Source organism: Trachemys scripta, chromosome 8 (genome assembly GCF_013100865.1).
Source record: "Trachemys scripta elegans isolate TJP31775 chromosome 8, CAS_Tse_1.0, whole genome shotgun sequence".
Taxonomy (NCBI): domain Eukaryota; kingdom Metazoa; phylum Chordata; order Testudines; family Emydidae; genus Trachemys; species Trachemys scripta.
Genome location: NC_048305.1, coordinates 53662901 through 53688112, shown reverse-complemented (window position 1 = coordinate 53688112; position 25212 = coordinate 53662901). Strand labels below are relative to the sequence as shown.

At 48.8% G+C, this 25212-nt stretch overlaps 1 protein-coding gene across 1 annotated transcript in view; it reads right to left on the bottom strand.

Moving 5' to 3' along the window:
• The window catches only part of CACNA1E (calcium voltage-gated channel subunit alpha1 E), a 210016-nt gene that overhangs the window by 72201 nt on the left and 112603 nt on the right, over window positions 1-25212 (bottom strand). The window contains exons 6-15 of the mRNA XM_034779013.1: window positions 11039-11154; window positions 7169-7222; window positions 6659-6748; window positions 6061-6270; window positions 4092-4204; window positions 3622-3734; window positions 3315-3446; window positions 2858-2930; window positions 1191-1308; window positions 616-683 (exon numbers count right to left, since the gene is read on the bottom strand). Of these exons, the coding sequence (XP_034634904.1) occupies window positions 616-683; window positions 1191-1308; window positions 2858-2930; window positions 3315-3446; window positions 3622-3734; window positions 4092-4204; window positions 6061-6270; window positions 6659-6748; window positions 7169-7222; window positions 11039-11154 (1087 nt within the window). The remainder of the gene's footprint in view (window positions 1-615; window positions 684-1190; window positions 1309-2857; window positions 2931-3314; window positions 3447-3621; window positions 3735-4091; window positions 4205-6060; window positions 6271-6658; window positions 6749-7168; window positions 7223-11038; window positions 11155-25212) is intronic.

Below are 25212 nucleotides of genomic sequence, written 5' to 3'. Positions count from 1 at the left end.
TAATCCGGTCAATTTCCCCATGTAGACAAGTCCTAAATCAGTGGTAGAACCAGGATTAGAAATCAGGCTTTCATCTCCAACCTCAGCCCATGGCAAGCCATGCCATCTTTCTCAAGGCAGGCGCTCAGTGATGCAGAGTCTTGATACTCTTGCCCTTCACCAACAGAAACACAGGTTCAAATCCTGCTTAGGTCCCAAGTGGAAGTGAGATTTGGTGGTCATAGCCATCACACTCTTCAAAACTACTGCCCAGGAGAGCCCCAAGGCTGGAAGAGCAGTGCATGACAGAGATGTATTGATAGAGCTCTGAGGGGGAACTGGGCTAGAACAGCAGGTGTGGGGCAAGATTAGCACTGAGGAGCAGACAGAGGCCAGACTCAGTGCAGCATTACTAGCCCTCCTTTTCCATAAGCACTATGTTTACTCACAAATCTAAAATCAAAGAAGGAAAAAAATAGGGAATGGGCTTCCCAGGTGACCATGATAAGGACTCAAAAGTGGATTCCTGCGCCATATGGCATGGACCCTGTGTGGGGTCCATATGGACAGTCTGAATGAGGCTCATGGGATAGTAAGGTGAGGGGGGGCAGGAGGGAGATCATTAGCATCCCTTACCTTTGTCAGCTCCTGAGCATTGGCTAGGTTGTCCACAGCGATGGCCAAGAACACATTCAGCAGGGTGTCTGGGTGCGTTAAGAGTCGACACGTCATGTGATAATGGCTTGAGCTTCTACAGTGGCCAATGGGGGAACACACAATCCCACCCCACTTGACACAGAGGAACATGCCAGCTTCAGAGAGAGGAAACCAGCACCACTGAAGGGACCAGGCAGCTGAGGGGCCCTACTTCACTTCAGGGATAAACCCTCTACTTTTCAGAAGCAGAAAGAGGCTGAATTTGAACGAGGGTGGGAGGGAGAGTCCCATGGCCAGCCTATAGCATGGTTCCTCAGCAGGAGATAGGAGTGCCGAGTGTCAGGGATACACTTTTTCCTCAATGTCTGAGGGGGGTAGTTATAGGATCAGGCTCTGATCCCTGCCATGTGAGATGTGGAAAGGAACTCTGGGACACCCACTCTCTCAATATGAACAGAGCACTGAGTCCCTGATGAGAAATGGGAGGAGTTATCCCCTCACAGTGAGACAGGATAGAGGGAGCTCTCACTAAAACATAGCAACCAAGAGGATACAGTTTCCAAACAAGGTGAGGATGATGAAGTAGATGGAGGACCACATGCCTGAGCGGACTCCGCCCTGGGAGCGGATCCCATTGTACATCACCTCGTTCCAGTCCTCGCCCGTCAGGATCTGAACAAACAAACAGGCGGCACTATCACCCACGCTATTATTTTATATATAGCCCACCAGTTTTCTATCTGCAAATGTGTGCAGGAGGTGGTCCAAGTATGGAGATCCTGTCTCAGGGATGATCCTGCCCCACGGCTGAGTTACATGGGGAGAAGGGATCTGCTCTGTGGAGAGGAATTAGGTGTCTTCCAGAGATTTTTGGAATCTACAGCAGAACACCAGCTTTCATTTAATGTAGGGGCATGGATCTCCACTCCTTTATGCCAGTGTAACTCACTGAAGGCAATGGAGATACACTGGCATAAGCCCCCATGTAACTGCATGGAGAACCAAGCCTTAGGCTTAAGAACATAAGAATGGCCCTACTGGGTCAGACCAAAGGTCTATCTAGCCCAGTATTCTGTCTTCCGACAGTGGCCAGTGCCAGGTGCCCCAGAGGAATGAACAGAACAGGTAATCATCAAGTGATCCATCCCCTGTCACTCATTCCCAGCTTCTGGCAAACAGAGGCTAGGGACACCATCCCTGCCCATCCTGGCTAATAGCCATTGATGGACCTATCCTCCATGAATTTATCTAGTTCTTTTTTGAACCCTGTTATGGTCTTGGCCTTCACAATATCCTCTGGCAAGGAGTTCCATGGGTTGACTGGGTGTTGTGTGAAGAAATACTTCCTTTTATTTGTTTTAAACCTGCTGCCTATTAATTTCATTTGGTGACCCCTAGTACTTGTGTTATGAGAAGTAGTAAACAACACTTCCTTATCTACTTTCTCTACACCAGTCATGATTTTATAGACCTCAATCATATCTCCCCTTAGCCATCTCTTTTCCAAGCTGAAAAGTCCCAGTCTTATTAATCTCTCCTTCTATGGAAGCCGTTCCATATCCCTAATCATTTTTGTTGCCCTTTTCTGAATCTTTTCCAATTCCAATATATCTTTTTTGAGATGGGGCGACCACATCTGCACACAATATTCAAGATGTAGGTGTACCATGGATTTATATAGAGGCAACATGATATTTTCTGTCCTATTATCTATCCCTTTCTTAATTATTCCCAGCATTCTGGTCGCTTTTTTGACTGCCGCTGTACATTGAGTGGATGTTTTCAGAGAACTATCCACAATGACTCCAAGATCTCTTTCTTGAGTGGTAACAGCTAATTTAGACCCCATCATTGTATAGTTGGGATCAGGAGCGCCGCCAGCTTTTCTGCCACTTTAGGCGGCGGAAGGTCCTGCCCCGAAATGCTGCCCCCCACAGAGGCAGTGGAAGGTCCCGCCGCTGAAATACCACTGCGGTCGCCGCCCCCCAAATTGTAGCTCCGTAGGCGACTGCCTAGGTCGCCTAATGGGTTGCACCGGCCCTGGTTGGGGTTATGCTTTCCAAGGTGCATTACTTTGCATTTATCAAGCTTCTAGATCTTTTGGTTGTAAAGAAAACTTCAGAACATGAACCACCTCGGGTGGTGGATAAGAATCAGATAGCCAGGGGTATTGACTGTATGGTAGAAAAATCCAGCTGCCTCATTTTTACCAGTCCCCTACCTGAAACACTGTCATGATGGCTGCAGGGAAGGTGTCAAAGTTTGCAGAAGGAGTCCCATCCATGAAATTAAATCTGAAAACGAACCAAAGGGAAATGCACAAGCTGGAATATGGAGGTGGCACTACATGACTGTTTTCTGTCCTCTTAGGTCTGCTGCTCCTATAATAGCCTACCCCATCCATTCACCACTTCCCTCGACTTTCCCTTCTTCTTTGTCCCCATTTCACCTTTATCATGAGACAGGTAAGGACCCTGGAGCACTTCTGCAGGAATCTGAACAGACATCATGCCCATCACGCCCTGAACTAGCCTGATCTAAGGTCCTTCAGAAAAAGGAACATTATTGGTAGTCTGGTGCGAGCTGGTGGGTCAGTGTTTTCCTTGAAAGGATGGGAGATGATATTATTCACTGTAAATAAAAGGGCTCCAATCTTCCCTGGCCTTTCATGCACTTACCTGCCTCCAAACAACTGCATTCCCAAGAGAGCGAAGACAACAATGAAGAGGAAAAGGAGGAAGAGCAAGCTGATTATCGACTTCATGGAACTCATCAGGGAGACCACCAAATTCCTCAGGGATGCCCAATACCTGGAAAATGCAGATGTTACTGTAGCACTAGTAGTAGGACTGTGAAAACAAGGGGAATCTGGATCTGTGATGGCAGCCAGGCGAGAGCTAGGAGCCAGAAGGGGATAGGGAAGGGGCCAGGTAGGCCGAGGGGTAGGGAGCAAGTAGGCAGGGACGTATGTTCCTCTTTACTTACTTCGTTATTTTAAATATTCTCAGAAGACGGAGGGCTCGTAAGACGCTAATCCCAAAAGAGGTTCCTGGTCTGAAGATAGCCCAGACTACTTCAAAGATGCTTCCCACTGTGACCTGGGGGATCAGAAACACACATGAGAATAGAGCCTGCGTACATAACATGGGCTTAGAGTGTCAAGGACCAAAGTAATCACAGGAAGTCCCTCTCAGGTGTGCAACTCCATGTGATGGCCAGCCCTATGTAATCAGAAGCTAGCAGTTTGGATCTCAGTACTGCTGTAACAGACTATGTTGCTTGCCTTTCTATCCCTTCTACTAGGAACACCCCCTCCCCACAGCCCTCTGGAAGGACTGTCCCATTCCCCTTCCCCTTCCCCTCTTTAAGTTATGTTGTAACCCTCCCCTCCCCCCCAAGACCTGCAGACTGTTCTGCTGCCTACAGCATTTGCTCTAGTTTCATGCACTGCTTACCCCACAGTCAAAGCAGTTGAAAGAGGAATGAAAGTAAAGGCGCGGCCCCATTCCATACATCTTTAAGGACATCTCCAGGAGGAAGAGCCCAAGGAACAGGAACTCTGCATAGTCTGAAACAGGGGAATTCAGGTGCATTAGCTACACATCTACTTCTCCTCATCTGTGCTTAGAAAACAGTATAAAGAGCTGATACAGTGACCCTTGCATGGGGTGTCAGCAGACAAACCTTCAACACTCCAGGAGAACCTCTACCACTTGATCTAAAGGAATAACTCCATTAGCCGGTTGCAGCTTTAGGTTATTAACCCCTAGTGGCCCAGCCACTGCAGGGGGACAGGACAGACTTTACCAATGTGTTATGCTGATACTAGATTTTATGGGACCTTGTGCAAAGACAAGCAGAGTCCTCAAACAGAGTTCACTAATCCACTCAGCACATTCTAGGAGACAGGACAACCAGACAGGGGGATCAAGGTCCTTTTCACTGACTCTGTAGGGAAGGAATGTGGAATTGGTTGCTTCTCTCTGGAGATCTAGAAAGTTTGTGTATCATTAGCTGGTACGCAGAGAATGGATTAAGGTGCTTGCCTTCATGAATCATAGATAACTGGATCCCCAAACTAAGTTTTGAAAGGGTGTGTGTTATTAGGGAGAGTGTCACAGAAGAACGGGTGCACTCACTTAAGTGAAGTCACTTCTGCAGTGGAACACAGCTGTGGTTTAACAGCACACAACAAACACTACACAACAGTTTTAGGGGCAGAAATGAAGAACTTCTCCAAATTAAACTGTAATTACTCCACAGCTGGAGTCTGGCCAGGACATGCAGTTATCAGCTGTACGCTTGTGAAAAGTGTCACAGGATCTTTCAGGAACATTAGCGGCCAAGTCAGTTTTCCATATTGTCCAAAAGGTGGCTCTCATTAGAGCCAGCTGCCATACCACACCATCTTGTGCTGACATCTCAGCAGACAGCTTCATAGACTTGAGCTGAATCCGTATTTGAATGGGAGTCTTTCAAGGTGTAGCAGGAGTGGTATACATTCAATAGGTGTTACTCATCCTACCATGTGAGTACTGAACCAATGCCCCAGGAGCACTATGTTGCTGTCTGTAGGACAAAATGTAAAACTGAGGTTCTGATTATTCATGGCCGTTAGTTCATGGCTGTCAGATCTACAGCAATTTTTTTAACTCTGGTGCCCTGGACAAACTCTAATTGGGAATTATATTGTGTCTCCCTTCAATCCTCACTGGATTCAGTTGGCTGCAAAACACTTCTCATTTGTGCCCAGATCTCTTGTGTAGTGTCATTGTTTCTATTAAACAACTCAAGGGTGGCTGCAGTTCTATGCTGGGACAAAGGATTCCACTCCGACCTATCTCAGAAGGGTGTTAATTAGTCTTTGTTCATTACATTACTACAGCAGGGTAAACTTACTATTATGTCCCCACTTCACACTGATACAAAACAGTCACCTCCCTTGCAATCCGTATTGAATTTGAATGACATGAGTCCAGTCAAACTCATTCTTGTTTATCTGCTGGGAGGGAAGCAGAACTGAAAATGATTTCAGTGATGATGAGCAAGACAGCGGGCATCAGTGGAAATGGGCTGTGTACAATATTCAGGATGGCAAGTGTGATTCTGATCTCCCTCCAGGTTCATGCCAGTCTGATCCCATTGACCTCAATGGAGTTCACTCCTGATTTACACTGGGATGACAAGAGAATCAGACCCAGCGCCACCAACAGCTAAAGATCTTCCTGTGGAACAGGCTGTGAGTTGCTGCCCTCTCCAGTCCTCCTGGAAAGGCAGCAAACCATGCCATATGCTGATAGTCCTGGGGCTCCAAGCAGCCACATCTTACTTGCACTGATGGCTGACCCGGGGTCAGTGGGATTGGTGTTCTGTACAACCTGTCGCTGTAACACACCCAAACAAGGAGAGGGGCCTGTAACTCACAGAGGAGGTGGGTGAGCCACGGAGGCTGGTTGTGATGGACAATGGCAACGCAGGCAGTGTTGAGAGCCACCAAGCTCAAGACGGTCCAATAAAATACTTGGGATTTCACCATATGGCGAACGGAGATGCGCAGAAGTCGCTCCTTGTGCCGGAAATAGGAGGTGCCATCCACTTTAGCGCTCCTGATGCTGCCACGAGCAAGAGGGGTACCTGAGGGGGAGAGCCAGAAGAGAACAATGGAACACAGTGGTTTTGCTCAGCAGAGGACCTGACCAGGTCAATCTCCCTTCTGACCAGGGGATGGGAGGAATTATTTCCTCACTCAAGAGCTCTACTGTGGCAGGATGGGCTTAACCTGCCAGCTCCTATACAAGCTCTGTAAAGCAGCAGAAACAGTGTGGGGGCTCCATTCTCTGTGCTAACAACGGACAGAAACATAAGGTCTTAGCCCATCTCCACTTTGGCTTTACTCCCCTCAGGATTTTACAAGATGCTCCACATCATTAGAGGACCTGTGGGGAGGAGACTCTGGACTGCCTTAGCATGGGGCTCCGAGAAAGAGTCTATCACACAGGCTGGCGAACTGGCCTCCACTCACCCACGGAGGAGATATCGACGCAATGTTCGTCACTCGAGTCACGATTCACTGCTTCTGTCCGGTTCCTTTTGATGGTTGCTCTCCTGAGCACTGGAAATGAAGAAGAGGGGAGCTCTAGTTACCACTGCATCTAAATGCTGCCCGCAGACTGTTCAACCGATTACTATCCAGGCTTTTACTTGGTACCCAGCTAACCCGGTAACCGGGGTCTCAGTAACTGAATGGGGCTGCCGTCCAGTTCCCAGCACTAAAGTAAGTCAGGCGCTCTGTACCGAGAGAGGCTACAGATTGGCTCCATGCTCTCTGGCGTGTTGCACTCTCCCTAACCAGGAGAGGTTGCTGTTGAGCCCCACTGCTCTAACATGATGGCCTCCTGTTAACCAGCAGAAACAGTGGTTTGGTTCCCAGCACTCCCCGCAATCACATATCTGGTTCCCATTGCTCTAGTGAGCTAAACTGGAGGCAGAAAAGGGAATGCAGCTACATTAGCTAGCTTATTGTTTTCCTTACCTTCCAAGGCTGATGTCCCAGCATTTTTATTCTCTTCAGCCAGCATTACTTCTTCTGCATAAAAACAAATGGTTTAGTAAATTGTCTCCAAGTGTCTGATATACCAGGGAATGAAAAAAAGAAAGCTCAGAGTACCCACAGACTTCACGTCTGGTGCTCCCAGCCAGAGGGAGGAGGAAGAGCAGTGAGGGAGAAAGAGACAGAGAACCCGTCAGAGTCATAGAAATGTAGGAGTGGAAGGGACCTTGATAGGTCATCTAGTCCAGTCCCCTGCACTGAGGCAGGACTCAGTATTATCTAGACCATCTCTGACAGGTGTTTGTCTAACCTGCTCTTAAAAACCTCCAATGATGGAGATTCCACAGTCTCCCTCGGCAATTTATTCGTGTGCTTAACCACCATAACAGTTAGGTAGTTTTCCCTAATGTTCAACCTAAATCTCCCTTGCTGCAATTTAAGCCCATTGCTTCTTGTCCTGGCCTCAGTGGATAAGTAGAACTATTTTTAACCATCTCTTCATAACAACCTTCTATGTACTTGAAGACTGTTACCATGTGTCCCCTCAGTCTTCTCTTCCCCAAACTAAACGAACCAAATTTTTTCAAGCTTCCCTCACAGGTCATGTTTTCTAGACCTTTAATCATTTTTTTGTTGCTCTCCTCTGGGCTTTCTCCAATTTGTCCACATCTTTCCTGAAATGTGGTGCCCAGAACTGGATACAATACTACAGCTGAGGCCTTATTAGTGCTGAGTAGAGTGGAAGAATTACTTCCTGTGTCTTGTTTACCACACTCCTGCTAATACAACCCAGAATGATATTTGCCTTTTTTGCAACCGTGTTACACTGTTAACTCATATTTAGTTTGTGATCCACCATAGCCCTCAGATCCTTCTTTGCAGTACCCCTTCCTAGGCAGTCATTTTCCATTTTGTATCTGTGCAACTGATTATTCTTCCCTAAGCGGAGTATTTTTTATTTGTCCTGATTGAATTTCATCCTGTTTATTTCAGACCATTTCTCCAGTTTCTCAAGAGCATTTTGAATTTGTTTTGAAGGTGAAACGATGGAGGAAAGGCAGCATCCATTACATGAGAAAGCCATGTAGTGAAATGGAACAGTTCCACCATATGACAGCAACATGAGATAACACACGATTAGTCAGGAGATGCTGCTACACTGCCATTAGTGTTGATTAGAACTGTACTAATGTGCAGTGGAGACTGGGAGCCCCACCATGGCTTCTTGCACCTTGTGAATGAGCAGATACAATTTGACAGTAGTGGAAAGAGTCAGTTACACAACACTACGTCAGCCAATCGGAAAGAAAAATGACTTCCAATCCACTGTCCTGCTGCCTCCTCCAAGAAGAAAGCTCTCTTAAAGGCCAACAAAGATGTTTTTAGACAAACGTTTATTCATGTATTTGATGAAAAATGCAGTTTCAGTTGAACTTAAACTATTCACAAATTTTTACACCAATAATTTTGGTTAGTCACAAAATAGCCATAGGAGGAAGTGATGGTCATGCTACCACCCCTCCATTATAGCCTTTCGCCCAGTGATTAGGGCACTCCCTGGATTGTGGGAGATGCAGGTTCAAATCTCCAATCTAGAACAGACCCAAAACGGGACCTTTTAAATTCACCGAAAATTCTGAAAAATTTCAGATTCGGTTTGATGAGAACTGATTTTTTTATCCAAAATTCTTGGGTCTCCAAAACATGCCTGGAAATCACCACTCTCCCTTGCAGGATTCCCAGTACTCCCTGCTTCCACTCAGAGCAGAAATACCATGGAAACAACACTTCTTGTTGCATTTGGGGCTTCCTTTTCTGTCCCAGTCAGAACCAGGAAGCACATAGGCATGAACCAAAACCCTAGATCCAAACTCCCCCGAACACTGGAGAAGTCTGGAACTAGATCTACAGCTGAACTTTGTGGCTCAGGATCATCTTGAAGTTAATAAAACTTCTGTGAATCTCAACACATTGTTGGTATGAGTTTTGAATGAAGGTGCAAGTCTTTTCTTATTTTATCTGAATCCACTCCCCCAATCCTATTTAAAAACCCTTCCTACACACCATGCCCTAAACAGAATCCTGTGGCTAAATTCTTCGGTGACAAACGAGGACATAAGTGACACACTGGTGACAAATTAGAAAACAGGTGTGATATCCAAAGTCTATATCGTGCCTATTTGGAAATCTATAGCTGTGCAGAAAAAACTTTCATTTTCATAGATGCAGTCACAGGTCGGGAGCTGGGGATGGAATTGTTCTCATCAAAAAAGTTCTTATCAAAGGGACCATGCATCCAGTCAGAAAACCCTGCAGGGGTGGAACTGGCTGGAAAGTGACTAACTGACCCTCACCTACTCTAATTTATGGCCCCACCATAGTAGATAACTTCAGAAAATGAAAAGCCCCACCCAGGCCTCTCAGTGTGGCGGGAAGTCCAATCACACAGAGTTTCAATATTTAACATATGGAACTGGCACCTTTATATAAGTCATACGTACACACACAAATCTTTGTTAGAGTGAAGTGAAGCGCATGCTGGTGGTTTGACTTGTATACGACCTTTCAGTAATGTGATAGTTAAAAAGAAAATCACAAAAAACAAACATTAGAAACCCAGGAAATTCAGGGTTAAAGTTAAACTAGAAACCCAAATCTCGTTCACAGCTATGTTACCAAACTGCCTTAACTCTGTCTACCTATCATTGGCCCTTCTTTGCATGCACAATATTAAAAATACGCTCCCCGGAATGTGGGCTTGATAATCTGGTTTGTACGTCCACCTTTTCAACACAGCTGCTAAGTGCTATATTGGGTCATCACACCTGCTGAGGCTGTTTTCCTGAGAGCTCTGAGTTCATGATCTGAAGCTGGGAGGGTTGTGCGCATGGAGATGTGTTAGCTCGGTCACTAATGACACCTGGACAAACGGCTGCCCCATGGAAGCATTAGTGCTGAGCTCCTCCTGTGCTCAGCATCTCCCAGGATCAGCTCGCTCCTGAGGATGGGGAATGCTAGCATACTGACGGCAATCTGTCAGACTCCTGTCTGCGTGCTGTGCATGACTGCGAAGGTGGTCATATTGCAGCATAACCACTCTGGTTTCCATGCTGCAGTGAGCTCCGTGCAAGCACAGGGATCTCCCTGGGGGAGCTCCCTGCAGGACCGGTGGGTGGAGGTTGTATGGAACACTAGAATTATGGCCAAACTACTTAGTACTGGAGGATAAGTCTGAATTTCTGATTTCCTAAGGGCATCCTTATGGGAGAAGAGCGAAAATCTTTTAGCTGTGTCATTGGGCAGCTGTGTTAATGGCCACTTAAGTTAGCTCCAATGCTCGTAGGCTACCAAACACCTTGTCCCACCCACTCCACCTGGGATTTAGATATGCCTTGTTTGCACGTTCAGTATCACAGTGTACCAAAGGAATACACACCTTAGCCAAATCCTGCCCTCGCTTCTACCCATGTCACCTCCTTGGATGGCAGTGGACTTACGCATTTGTAACCAAAGGTGAAATTCAGCCCAACCATGGCACCTTTGATGCACTCTGGCCTCCAATGCGCAATTCAGTCGCATGCGACTCAGCAGAACATTTTCTGCCCCGGTGAAATATTTTGTGGGGGAAGCATGCAGCAGAGACAGTCTGGGTGTGGGGGAGGGGCAGAGAACCGTATGGACCCACAAGCTGTACAATACGGAGCTAATTCATTCATCAGTGATGGCAGCCTCCGACTTCGCAGGCATCTGCTGAACTACAGAGCGAGAGCAGCAGCTCCCCTCCCCCGAGACAGTGGAGTCACCCCGTCATTCACATTGAAATGCTGACCCTAGGCCTGCCACCAGCCTTACCTGCTTTGTCTATCCACGCCCTATAGCCATTCAATTCCCGTTCGATCTGCTGCTGGCGACGCAGCTTCATGAAGGCTCTGCGGTTCTCCACCCGCTCTCGCTCTTTGGCAAATTCCCTGTAGACACAGAAGGGCAACGTTGGTTTTATTGAAGAACCGTGGCATGGCTGGGATAAGGAAGAGGTGTGTGTGAGAAAGAGAGAGAAAGAGCGAGCAGGGCAGCACAGCTAGGGCAAGGGAGTGTGTGTGCAAGATGGCACACAGAGGAAGGCTGGCTGGAGCAGATGGGTGAGATGAACAGATCTACTGAGCCAAAGCATCAGTATAACTGGGATGAAAGGGACCAATGGATGGGACCAAGGTACAGATGGAGCAAATCTACAGTGTGGTGCATGGAGGGGGGGGTGAATCAGTAGGAAAAGTAAGGAAAAGGGGTCAGTGTGGGAGAGAGGAGTGAAGCTGATGAATGTGCAATGAAATCCCCATGTTCTCCAGCATCCCTGACCAGGGGCAGCCCTGCCCAGCACCAGTGCACGGTCCAGAGGGGCAGGTTATGGCCCAGATATTAACTCAACTCTCCCTCCTCCCAGTGCTCGCCAAGGTCTGCCCCGACCCCGACCCCTTTCAAAGGTGTGGGAGGCACAAGTGGGCGGGACACGCAGATGCTCTGTAGACTCCTTAGCGTCCCTCCACTTGGACGGGAGGAAAGAAATAGCAGATGGGACCTGAGAAGGGGCATGCGCAGTGGGTGAAGAGCCAACACTGGGCAACCCCAGGGGGTGGGCAGTCTGGGGCAGGTACAGCCAGACCCTGCAGTGCTTGATACAGGAAGCCAGGTGAGAGCATTCCTGCTGCATGAACTGATATTCTCTCAGCCCATTTCCCAGAGAGATGCTTAAAACTCCACTCAGTCACTATGTGCTGGCTTGTAGTAGGCACAGCTCCTCTTTACACACACTGCAGTGTTGCTGGGGGGAGGCGGTAGAATGCATTATTAAGACAAAATTTATTCCACTGCAGCCCTGCTGTGTGCTCCATGGATCTGTGCAAGCTGGGGAAGGCCAGGGTGCAGACATGAGAGGAGGGGAACTCTCCCTCTGCCCCCCCCACAGAGCTGACAGCCCAGCACGGGAATGAGGCGAAGAATCAAAAATGACCAATGTGACCCAGGTGAACACATTTTTCCACCCTTGCTGCACGGCACTGCCTGAGCGCTGTGATCCCACCCGGACAAAGAGACTCTCCATCTCTCAGTCATGGAAAACAGATCGGACAGATATTTTAAGTGTGCAGCCTCCTCAGTGCCTGATTTCACAGCCCCTTCTGTCAGGAGAGCAGGGGTTTGAGGGGGATGGGCAGAGGGCCCCTCGGCATGCCACTTGAGTCACTGACAGTTCATGGGTTTGCTCTGGATCAAGTGCCCAAGGGTTTTGGGGTTTATCCTTTGAGGCTATCCACATGCCCCTTCTGCTCCCAGACAGCTCTCAAACACAGAGACTGCGTCCCCTTCCACCTCAACAGGGCTTGTCCAAGGTCACCTAGGAAGGCTGTAGCAGAGCTGGGAACCCAGCTCTCCTGAGTCCCAGTCCAGGGCTGGACCATCCTATCTCTGTTGTCTTATTTCTTGTTCTTATTTAGTCACCCATTCCTTGTTTGAGGGAAGGCTGTTGATCACGTGTGCACTAGCACAGGGCATTGGGGACATTTTCTAAGCCAAAAATACACAGTTATACATCTGGGCAGACTCTACGGTGGCTCGGCTGCATGGGAAGTCATTTCTTTTCCTCAGGTTTACTCGTACAGCACAGAGCACACTGGGTCATTTGGTGCAATGATCATAATGCTCAAAGCTCAACTAATCTGATCAGGTCTGGCAGCAGGAGCCCCTGCCCAGCAATCAGTCAGGGTCAGGTGGGGAAAGGAAACAGAGGAGTAGCCCTCCCTATTTTAATACTCTACTATCTTTAAGAAGAAACAAACGGATTAGTATGTTTCAAAGGAAGATCTGAGACACATAAGTAAGGGATGCCTCTGGGGCACCGCTAATGATCAGCCCTCGTGCTTCATAGTCTAAGCAGTTCCTCACTCAAGAGGCAGGAGGAGATTTCCCCTTTGTGGGATAAGGTTGCATGACGGGGGCTAGATTTTCAAACGGAGCTCAGCTCCTGTTTAGGCACCTGCACAATTGGGCCAGGTTTTCCAGAGTTCAGCACCCAATGCACTGAGCTGTTTTGAAAACCTGGCCCAGTTTGTGGGTGCTGAGCTCCTTTGAAAATTCTGACCTTGAGAATAGTGTATGTGTGTGTGGCGGGGAGGGGTCAACCTTCCTCTGAAACATCCAGCTTTGGCTGTGTCCAGAGAGAGGACACTGGACTACTGGGTCTGATCTGGTGTCTCCTATAGTTACTATCATAAAAGGAAACCACAGAAGCTAAAATCTATGAGTGGATTTCCTTTGGACTCCAGCATACACCTATAAATATCAGGAAACTCAGAGTAAAGGCTGAGATTCCCTCCTTAACCCACCACCATTGTACTTGCATGCTGCTGGCTCACCACACTCTGGGAATCGTACTTACTGCAATCCCTAGGCACAGTAGGGGACAGCTAGAGAAAACGGAGTTTCTGCATCAACTCTAGTTTACTCCTGACTGGTTAACCTCTTGATGGCACTAGAACAGGAGGCATTTGTGGCTGGAGACCCAACCACCAGGTGGGTTAACTCCCTGCTCCACGGCAGCCATGCCTGATGCAGGAGCTGCTCCTCCATTTCCACCCATCCCCATCCCTGATGCACCTGAATGGAGGGTCAAAGGATTAATCTACATGAGGGAGAACTTCTAAAGGGTTTGTAGGGAGACCCCTCTCTCTGTAAAAACTGCTTTGCTTTAGTGATCAGCAATGCACGCTCCTCCGATTCAGTACAAATAAAGCTTTTGTGTATGGATTCAGGGTCTCTCACTGTTGTCATAGTAACCCAGTGAGAAATGAACCCCTCTGGGATGGGCAAGCCTGCAAGATTCAAAGACATACTTAGGTACACACACAGCTCTACAAGTCTACACACATGAGCATTAATGCTCATACTGGAACACAGAGGCTCACCCATCTGTATGCTTTGCACACGCACATGCTAGACATACACAGACAAAGAAAGGCACACATACACAGACAAACTTGTGATCATACTAGCACATATATACACCATGCCCATCTTTCACAAAAGAAAACACGCACACACCTGAGGCTTCACACTCACGCCCCAGATTACTCAGACAGCAATACACACATAGACGCTACCCAAATGTATGAAAACACATGAAATAAATAAATCCATAAATACAATCTTCTGCAATCACACACATGATCAAAGACATACATGCAAACAATATGTATGCACACAGTTAGGAAAACACACAAACACATATACACACCATGCACCTGTGCAAACTTGCATACATACATTCCCATAACTATATATAGATATGCATATGCTAATACGCAAATAGAACTATATACCTATACATACATTCACTCAAAATACATGATCATATGCTGACAATTCTGGTTTACATACTTGTGTACACACATCAGTGACCATATTCATAAGCAAACACGCACCTTTCCTGTATGCTGCTATACAGAATGACCACTATACCAATATGAACAAACATGCAGGACTACATGCACTTATGTATGTATGGACCAAAAGGTCACTGCAGAAATAGAAACATGGGAAAATATGCCAAATAACACACCTATGGAACTGAAATACACAGGCTCGTACACATACGGTGTGCAGGCATGGCACACACATCAATACAGGAACCATATGCATGGAAGCTCACATGTCTACACACACTGTACAAAGTGATGCATTTGCTTTACACACCCACATATGCATGTTTAGTCATAAGCATAAGATGACATATGCACGCACACACACACTGTGTTGCCACTTGCATAGACACAATACTTTCAGGATATAAACTTACATATACAACCATACACCTATGTAGACTCCCACTCCCATACCCACAGTGGGCCAAATTAATCTCTGCTGTAACTCCATTGAAGGAAATATATGCACATGTGTGAAATGTATGAATTCTGCACATTGTGCCCAGACATACATAGGCACACACATGCGGGTGTGTGGCATGTATACAAACACACACACCGAGCACATGACTAAGGTAAGTGTCAGTCACAATACTTGAGCAGGTACAAAAGCCCATGATGCATGAAGAATAAGACACAAAGAAGTTCACTTCATATACTGCACCCCCCTTCTGGCCCCGCAGCATTCTAATTACAGCATGAAAGAGGCATGATTATGAAGAACAAATGGCTGTGTTCTTTTACAAGACAAGTGTCTCACTCCTCTGAGATCACAGCAGCCATCTTTCTCCCCAAAACATTCAAAGGAATCTAAAGAATTGTATGTCTGCTTTAGGGTGACCAGATGTCCCGATTTTATAGGGACAGTCCCGATTTTTGGGTCTTTTTCTTATATAGGCTCCTATTACCCCCCACCCCCGTCCCGATTTTTCACATTTGCTGTCTGGTCACCCTAGTCTGCTTTAGAGGGAGTTTGAGTTTATTACCCAGGCAGAAACCATTACACACTTAGCATTGTGTGGGTATTTTTTGTGGGGAAAACAAAAGAAGTTCTGACTGTTCCCAGAATCCCTTGTTTAAGCATTTTTAATTCCATCCCAGGAAGGTTAAGTTTCCTGCAGGTCTGGCGTTCGCATCAAACGGCTCTCCCCCTCCATCTGCGGACGTCAGACTAAAATGAGACCTTCTCTACTCCTACACTAGAGGAGGAGGGAGGAGAGCATTGAGAGAAAAGGAGACTGAAAATGGGAGAAAGAGGGAATGAGAGGAGAAAAGGAATGGGAGAGGGGATAAGAAAGAATCTTTAACAGCCAATCAGCAAATAGGGACATTTGGGAACAAAGTGTGCGGGCAGCATTGCAGAGGGCAGTAAAAATAATCTGTGCAGAAGTGTCTATTCTGGATCATTCTGGTTTTCATTCACTGAGTGCCAATAGTGGGCCCTCCACTGCATGAAAGATACAGGAGACACATCTTGGGTGAGATTCTTCGCTGGTGTACTTCAGCACCACCGCAGTCAATAGAACAATGCTGATTTACCCCAGCTGAGAATCTGGCCCCATCTCTCTTCCCTCTTGCCTGTCCCTGCCATCTTCTGAAACGCTTGGCAGCTCCCACTTTGGCTGTGCGGGTGGCCTTGCCTTCTTTATCTGAAGGAGCCGCTTGCTTAGCGAGAGAAGCTGTCGTAACTGTGCGACAATGGTGAAAGGGTTGGAAGTGAGCGTCTCAAGAGGCTCAGTCTGTTTAGCTTAAGAAGGAGAAGGTTAAGGGGTGACTTGGTCCTGGTCTCCAAGTACCTATCTGGGAAACAGACATTGAATAATCGGGGGCTCTTCAACTTAGCAGAGAAAGGTGTAAGAAGAGCCAATGGCTGGAAGTTGAAGGTAGACAAATTCAGACTAGTACTAAGGTGCAAATTTTTAACACTGAGGGTAATTAGCCATGGGAACAATTTACCAAGGGCTGTGGCAGATTCTGCATCACTGCAAATCTTTAAATCAAGATGGGATGTTTTTTCTAATAGGTAAGTTCTAGTTCGAACTAGAGTCAATTCAGGGAAGTCCTATGGACTGACTGTGTTATACAGGCGGCCAGACCTAGACCTTCACAGTGTTCTCCTCTGGCTTTACAATCTAGGAAATGGATCCAAGAAGAAACCCAGCCAGAGAGGCGGTTTGGTAATGAAAACAGCCGTTTTCAAGGACTGAATCCCCGGAGAAGCCAATGGAAACTTCCCCTTCCCAATCCCCCTTTCTGCAGCTTTATTAGACACAATGAGCTTACACCCTCTCAGCACACGAGGCAGGACACTCCAGTGCACCCTCCTTAATCCTCATTAAGGGGGCGGGGTTTACACTGATGGTCTCTTTCCACTGCAGTCAAACCCTTGTTTGGGAAGACCTAATTTAGGGGTTGATGCTGAGAGAGGGCTTTCCTGGGTGTGGCAGGTGTTCAGCATGTCCAGGGATTGGGCCCAGTCCACTAATGCTCTATTTTCAAAGATAAAATTTGTCAGATTGAGAATCTCGAATATGGGCTAATTGCTTCTGTCCATTAGGAGGAGGGGGGGAAAATAAGTTAAACTCAATGTAACGGATTATTTCATTTCAAAGAGACACATTACTGAGCAGGGCAGCAGCGGAGGCTGGTGACATCTGAAAGTGGGTGGGTGAAATTGACAGATCAAGGATTGCTCAGAACCAATTTACAGCACTGGGTAAAGATAATGCTGTAGCTGAGTAAGACCCGGGCAGGCAATGCTGATTGACAGCCATTTAGAGACATTCCAAACCAGATGGAGGGGGGCTTTTCAAAGGAGCCTAGAGGTCTGAGGTGCCCAACTCCCATTGGCATATCAAGGGCTTGTCTACACATACAGCGTGGCCGTGGCGCAGCTTCACCAATGCAGCTGTGCCACTGTAGCGCTCAGTGAAGATGTTTCCTATGCCAACGGGAGAGCATCTCCCATTGCACAAGTACTCCACCTTCCCGAGGGGCAGTAGCTGTGTTGACGGGAGAAGCCCTCTTGTTGACGTAGTACCGTCTATGCTGAGGGCTAGGGAGGCATCACTTGGGAGCGTGGATTTTCCACCCCCTTGAGCGATGTAGTTATATCTACGTACATCTGTAGTGTAGACAAAGCCTCAGATGTAGGAGATGAAGGGGGGAGCTCTCTATGACCTTCCATTTTCCCCTTCAAATACCTCTGACTGGACAAACCCAGCCAAGGAAGGCAGGGCACCTCCTCTCAAGGCCTAATCTCTTTGCCTCTGCAGGTACCCAGATCCTGCAAGCCTAGGAAGTGTTGGACCCACTGAGAGCATCAGGCCGTCCTGGCTGCCCCATTCTTAAAACAATGGCTGGGTAGCACGCACACCTCTCAGCACACTCCAGCCTGCAGGCCAAACTGCAGCGCATGAACAGAGCCCCTGTTCCTAGTGTGGGTTATATCCCATAACCCTCCCTCTCTGGTGGGTGAAGGACAGCCGGTCAAACTTAGCACTGGCTTAAGGAGGTGAAAGCCCACTGATGTCAGCGGAATGACGTCCACTTACGCACCGGGGCTGAGGGCGACCCATCAGCACCTCAGGATTGTGTTCTGTAAAACTGACGGCATTCACTAATGACTGGGAGAAACACTGAGGGTTGTGACAGGGAGCACAGGAACTCTGTTAAGCAGGGACTAGGGAGAAGCATGCCATCTGCCCTACACAGGCGGGCACCATCATAACAGCATGCCCAGTTTGTCTGGGCATTCGGAGCACAGATGGTACAATTCCTCCCTTCACTGTGAATTCTCCTGGCTCCTTGCTGCTCTCCAGTACAACCTTGGCATTCCTTTCATCTGCTCTGAGAATCTCTTAGGTAATATCTGCTTCCAGGAGACAGACCTCACTAGACACCCTGACTGTCAGCAACGGGGAGTGTTTCCCCTTCCCTACAAGCACATACGCTGTACAGGAGAGAGAGGGATTCTTTTGGTAAATCAGGGTCCCCAGGTCTGTGCGTGAAGAGCATAGAGGGATCAGTGGGAGAAGTGTCTTCATATTTTTAAAAAAAAAATCTCACCACAACAATTAGCTCCCTTTTTGGTAGATGCACCGAAGAAGCCAAGGGTTGCATGGAGATTGAAATCCTCTGGGATCCTACAGGTGCTTCCCTCCTTTTCAGGGATGGTGCACACTTGTAGATCAATGAGCACTGGTAACGCTATCCATGCTGTGAACCAAGAGCTTCCATATCCAAGGCCACTGACACAACACCTTTCAGCAGCACCAAATGCACCACTGACAAAACAAATAAAACCTCTCTGAATCCCAGCCAGGCCAGTTCTTTGGACTCACTTCACCCTTCCATAAAGCGGTTTGGAAGCTAAAGCTGAGATGTGCACAGGGAGTTTTCAAGTCAGATCTTTGGAATCTAGTTTATGGAGGGTTCACATCTGCCATGGTAAAAGTGGACTGGCATTTTTGCAGTCTAAGTCAGAGGTGGGCAAACTACGGCCCGCGGGCCACATCCAGCCCACGGGACCATCCTGCTCGGCCCCTGAGCTCCTGGCCCAGGAGGCTAGCCCCTGGCCCCTCCCCCGCTCTCCCTTCCCCACAGCCTCAGCTCGCTCGCTCCGCCGCTGGCGCAATGCTCTGGATGGCAGGGCTGTGAGTTCCTGGGGCAGCGTAGCTGCAGAGCCTGGCCTGACCCGGTGCTCTGAGCTGCATGGTGGCGGTGGCTGCGGCGTGGCCCGGATCCAGCCAGGCGGCGTGGCTGTAGTGCTGCCAGCCACTGGTGCTCCAGGCAACACGGTAAAGGGGCACGGAGCGGAGGGGTTGAATAGAGGGCAGGGGAGTTCGGGGTGGTTGTCAGGGGGCAGGGGTGTGGATAGGGTCAGGGTGGTTGGGGGGGGACAGGGGGTTGAATAGGGGTAGGGGTCTCGGGGAGGCAGTCAGGAAGGGGGGGGGCTGATGGGGCAGCAGGGGGCAGGGATTCTGGGGGCAGTCAGGGGACAGGAAGAAGGGGTGGTTGGATGGGGCATGGGCCTAGGGGGGCCATCAGGAATGAGCGAACGGGTTGGATGGGGCGGCGGACGGCAGTCAGGAGCGGGGGTCCAGGGGCGGTCAGGGGACAGGGAGAGACCGTGTGTGGATGGGGCAGGGGTCCCGGGGGAGGGGGCGTCAGGGAACGGGGGGGGTGAATGGGGCAAGAGGCCCAAGGGGGGGGCAGGAGGGGGGGGGGGGGCTGGGCCACATCCCCCTCCCCTAACTGGCCCTCCATACAATTTCCGAAACCTGCTGCGGCCCTCAGGCCAAAAAGTTTGCCCGCCCCTGGTCTAAGTCCTGCTCCCACGTTCCATCTGTGTCCCTTGATGTCAGGTGAGCTCTTACAGAAAGATGGCAAATGCTTTTCTGCTACTCTATTCTTTCCAATATATTTGTCTAGTTATGTATTTATACTTCAGTTATCACTGTGGCATCTGAACCCCAAACTCGGGTTATTATTGTGGGAAAGCTATGGCAAAGAGATGGGTCTTAAATTTTGTCCTGAACGCATAACTGACCAAGCTTGGGCTGACTGTAGGTTTAAACCAAGACTTCTGTGGTAAAAACATGGCCCTCTCCCACTTGAGCTACAGCTGTAGCAAACTCAAACTACTTTTGCAGAGCAGCCACTAGAGGGGGACAAAGAACCACTCCATTGTAGTGTGGGTTACAAAGGCAATGACATGGAGGCCACTCAGCTCTTATTAGAGGAAGTTCCATTGCTTTAGGCCAGCCAACAAAGACTGTCTCTCTTGGTCCCCCTCTTAGTATGGGGAGTTGCACTGTCCCTGAGGAGTGCTGCTGTCATGAGAGATGCTGTTTGAAATCTCACAGGTCCAGCCCATTGACCGCTTTGAAGGTTAAATTCAGGAATTTTAACAACCTGATATTTGATGGTTTCAGAGTAGCAGCCGTGCATCCAAAGAAGTGGGCTGTAGTCCACGAAAGCTTATGCTCTAATAAATTTGTTAGTCTCTAAGGTGCCACAAGTACTCCTGTTCTTCCTTTTGCTGATATTTGATGGGGAGCCAGAGCAGTGACAGGCGCACCAGACTGATGTATTCATGTTGTCCTACCCAGGTCATGAGGCAAACTGCTGCAGATGTTGCAACCGCTAGAGCTTTTCAGATGTCTACTTTCATTTCCAGGTACAGTGTGTTGCAATAATCGAGCCTGTAGGTCACAAATGCATGGCTCATGTCTTGATCTGTCAAGATAGGTCATAATCTTCTTGCCAACTGCAGGTAGAAGGTGGCAGTTTCAAGAGCTGCTGCAATTTGGGTATCTAATATCAGTCAGGAGTCTAAGAAAACTCCTAGGCTTTGTATGGTATACGATGGGGAGTGGAACCCTATGGGTGATGATATGGTATTGTCAAGGTCTTGTAAATGTCTCCCTCTTCCCATCTGCATTTCTCTATCTTGCCTGGGTTTAGCTTAAGATAGCTGTCCTTCCCCCAGGAGCTGAGTTCCCTCAAACACAGGGGACGCTAGCAAATGGTGCTATTTAAGTTTGATGTGAAGGAGATACAGAGCAGGGAACGTCATGTGCATCTTGCTGCCATCAAAGATCATGGTGTCTTTACAGATCCTCACCAGTATAAGCCAATGTAGTGCCATTGACTTCAGAAACTGTGGGCTCTATTCTGAGCTCTTCCAGTGTCTTCCAACCTTGGGGAAAATCACGTGATCTCCTTCAATTTCCCCATCTTCAAACTGAGAACAATTGGACCCAACTTTTTCAGGTGCTTAGAGATCCTCAGTTGAAAAGCACAGTATAAGTATTAAAGCTGAAAACTAGTGGGGAAAATTGCCCATGAATATTCATGTAATTATGAAAGCAAATTTTGATTCAACTGCATTCACCACCCATTCATGTTCGCTTCCTGGGAACATTCGAGTGCTCAAATTGAATACTTCATTAGTCACCTACAGTGAATTTTGAATTCTACATTTGAGCGACAAATTCACAATCCATGCTTTTGGTTATATGTCAGCCTGTCACAGAACCAGGGCCGGCTCTAGGCACCAGGAAAACAAGCTGGTGCTTGAGGCGGCACATTTTTAGGGGCGGCATGGCCGGCGCCAGAATGCCGCCCCTGCCGCCCCTAAAAATGTGCCCCGGCCGCCCTAGCTCATCTCCGCTGCTGCCACTCGCGTGCCACGGCGTGCAAAACAGCTGATTTGCGTGCCGCTGTTCCCCCTCCCTCCCAGGCTCTCAAACCCGGGAGGGAGGGAGAGATCCCAAGCAGCCGCGGCGCGCGAAACAGCTGATTCGCACACCGCTGCTCCCCCTCCCTCCCAGGTTTGAGAGCCTGGGAGGGAGGGGGAGATCCCGAGCGGCCGCAGCGCGTGAAACAGCTGATTCACACGCCGCTGCTCCCCCTCCCTCCCAGGTTTGAGAGCCTGGGAGGGAGGGGGAGACTCTGAGTGGCTGTGGCGCGCGCGCCGCTTCTCCCCCTCCCTCCCTCCCTCCTAGGCTTGAGAGCCTGGGGGGAGGAGGCAGGGCTGGGGATTTGGGGAAGGGGCGGAGTTGAGGCGGGGCCGGGGATGGGGTAAGAAAAAAACAGGAGGGCGGCCAAAATTGTTTTTGCTTGGGGTGGCAAAAATCCTAGAGCCGGCCCTGCACAGAACACTCACAATGGTCTACATTTTAAAAAGTGACCAGTAATCTTAGTGCCTCAATTTTGGGTGCTCATCTTGAGTCGCCTTAGAGGGGTCTGATTTTCTGAAGTACTGAACACCCAATCTCTTAAAATCGGGCCATTTAAGCAGTCTCAAGTTGAACGCTGAGACCAGTACTGGGTTTATAATGGCGCCAGTGGTGCCCTAGTGCCAGGCTCACACTCAAAAGGGGCCCCAGCTCGGCCCGCTCGAATTTGTGCTGCTCCCCGAGCCGCCAGCTCCTCTCCACCCTCTGGCCCTCCCTCCCCCTCCTCCTCCCTCACTCACTCCTCTTGGTCAGCTGACCCAGAGCTTCTCTCCACCCCTTGCCCCCACCCGCCGGCTCTTCTCCACCCCCTGGCCCTCCCCACACCCACTGCTCGCTCCTCTCAGCTGGCCGGCTGAGGGCTCCTCTCTGCCCCCAAGGTCACAAGGCCTAGTGCCTGGGGATGCCCTGCCCTATCCAGGCTCTAGTCCTGCAAAGAAGCACTTGCGGGTTTCCCAGCCAGGCTCCGTTAGTGGCTCTCCTTGGGCCCCCTTGCTCTTGCTCCCTGCCCAGCCGCTGCTGCTCCCCTACAAACCGCAAAGAGAGCAGCACCAGCTGTGATGTCTGACAGGTGCAACCTGTTCCACGTGCGGCTCTGCCCATGCTTCCCGGGGCTCCCGCCCCCTGGTAGAGCCCAGCCACTCCCTGGCTCAGGACCTTTCCTCTTACCTGGGCAGGGGAAGGGGGATGTACAGTGGGGAGGGGCTGAAAGGAGATGTAGTCCCTCGCTTTGCAGATCCATCACCCTGGAAAGCAGGGGATGGGGCAATGGGGTTTCTGAGCAGTAGGATGGGGAGCTGAGCAGACTTGGGGGAGAGATGTTCAGCTGGCAATGGTCAATGGAGGGGACTCCCAGCCCCCCCTACTGTAACCACTAGAGCCCACTCCCCTCCCAGGGATGGTGAGAGAACCCAGGAATCCTAACTCTGAGTCTCTCCCGTCTGTTATGACCAGATTGCACTGCCTCCCAAGAGATGTGAGTGCCCAAGCGTGCTTCTAAATCACAGAAAAAAAAACATGTGAAGAGAAGGAGCAATGATACCGGTGTGGCTGATCCATGACCCTAACGCGGGGATTCATTAATTCAGTCAGTCATACGTACAGTGCAGGTCTGATTCCCTCGAGCAGGGCCCAGACACACACTCTCCAGAACTGGCTGGCCCATCTCTGCGCAAAGATCTTTGTCTCGCCCTATCCCTGATTCACAATGAAATATCCACCCTGCTCCAAGACAGAGTGACCAGTCCCTCTGCTCCCTCCACCTGCATGGTCCTGAATCGCTGTTGCCTCGTGTGTTACAAATGTGGCTTGGCTGGGGCCACAGCTGCAGAGCAAGCAGCATCCATTGTGGTCCCTCTCCTGCACACTCATTGGGCGACCCAGGTGGAACCATCCAGCCCAGCCACTTTCTGGCTGGATCTTGAGGCTTCGAACCAGGAGGCTGCAATTGTATTAATGACACAGGCACAGGTGGGTTTGAACCATTCCCCTGACGGAGCCTGTGACAGCACATGTTTGCAGAGACACAGAGCCAGCGTATTTCAAACAATGCAGAATTCATTTTCCCCTAGGGCTCCGAAGCACTTAGGAGGGTAGGTTAACACAGGGGGGCTGGGAAAAATTGTCCAACCCCAATATTTTTCCACTGAAAAATGCCGATTTGGGTTTGAGACGGGCTTGGGCCTGATTTTTAAGCCCAGGTACTATGGGGCCCCACAAATATGTTTGGCACTGGGCCCACAAAAGGTTAATCTGGCCCTGGCTGAGACACCCAAAACCACTAGTCAAGTCTCAACATCAGGCCAATGCCGCAGAATTTTACGTAACTAATCTCCACAACACAAATTGTGAACATTTCCAACAAGTTTTTCATAAACAATCAGCAAAGCAAGGATTATCTGTCGAAGAGATTCACAAGGAATTCTCAGTAACGAACATGTTTGAAAGACAAGATCCGTTGGTGAATAATTCATGAACAGAAATAAAAGAGGGAAACTATCAACTCAATTATTTGCTGTGGATTTTTCCACTCAGCTGTAAGAAGACTTATTATTTCCGGTAAAGTGGGAATAACACATCCCAACCTCGCAAAGTTATTGTGACCCTCCTTGTTTGTAACAGGCTCGGAGACCCTCAGCTGAAAGGTGCTACAGAAGTGCATTCAGCAGCTTATTGAATATGGATGCCCACCTGTCTACTGAATATAGATGACCATCTCAAAGATTCCTTTGCTTGAATTATGGAAGGCATTCAGATACCATGGTGATGGTATAAGAGCCTTGCTAGAATAGAACAGAATTATCCAGGTGCGTTTTGCCCACTACTTAGGATATTATAGAGCAGATCAGCTTCTTGCTTCGGTAAATCCAACATGCACCTTGAGAGGTCAGTTGAAATAACCTGGAGAGTGGCTATTTACTGTGGATGTTCTGAGACAAGTGGGAAGAACTCTTCAGATGCAAGTGTTTCTCTACCCCCTTCCCCCTGCCTTTCCTATTCAAAAGTAGTTAAAAAGAGGCCACTTTCACAACTCATTAAGTTGTCATGGCAACTGGAATTTTCAAGGTTTATTTTCCCTCCCCTCTACTCACCATCACCCCTCCCCAAACACACATACACACACACCCTTGTGGGCTTCATCAAAGCTGCTTCTCCAGAAATTATACTGTTTAAAGGAGAAGAAAACACAGTGCTAGGTGCCTTGAATCAGTCCAATAAGATATTCCTCGGTTGTGTTTTTCTGCCTCTTAACATCTCTCATGATCTCTCCCCACATAACCTTTCCATCTTCTACAGACAATTCTCCCCCGCC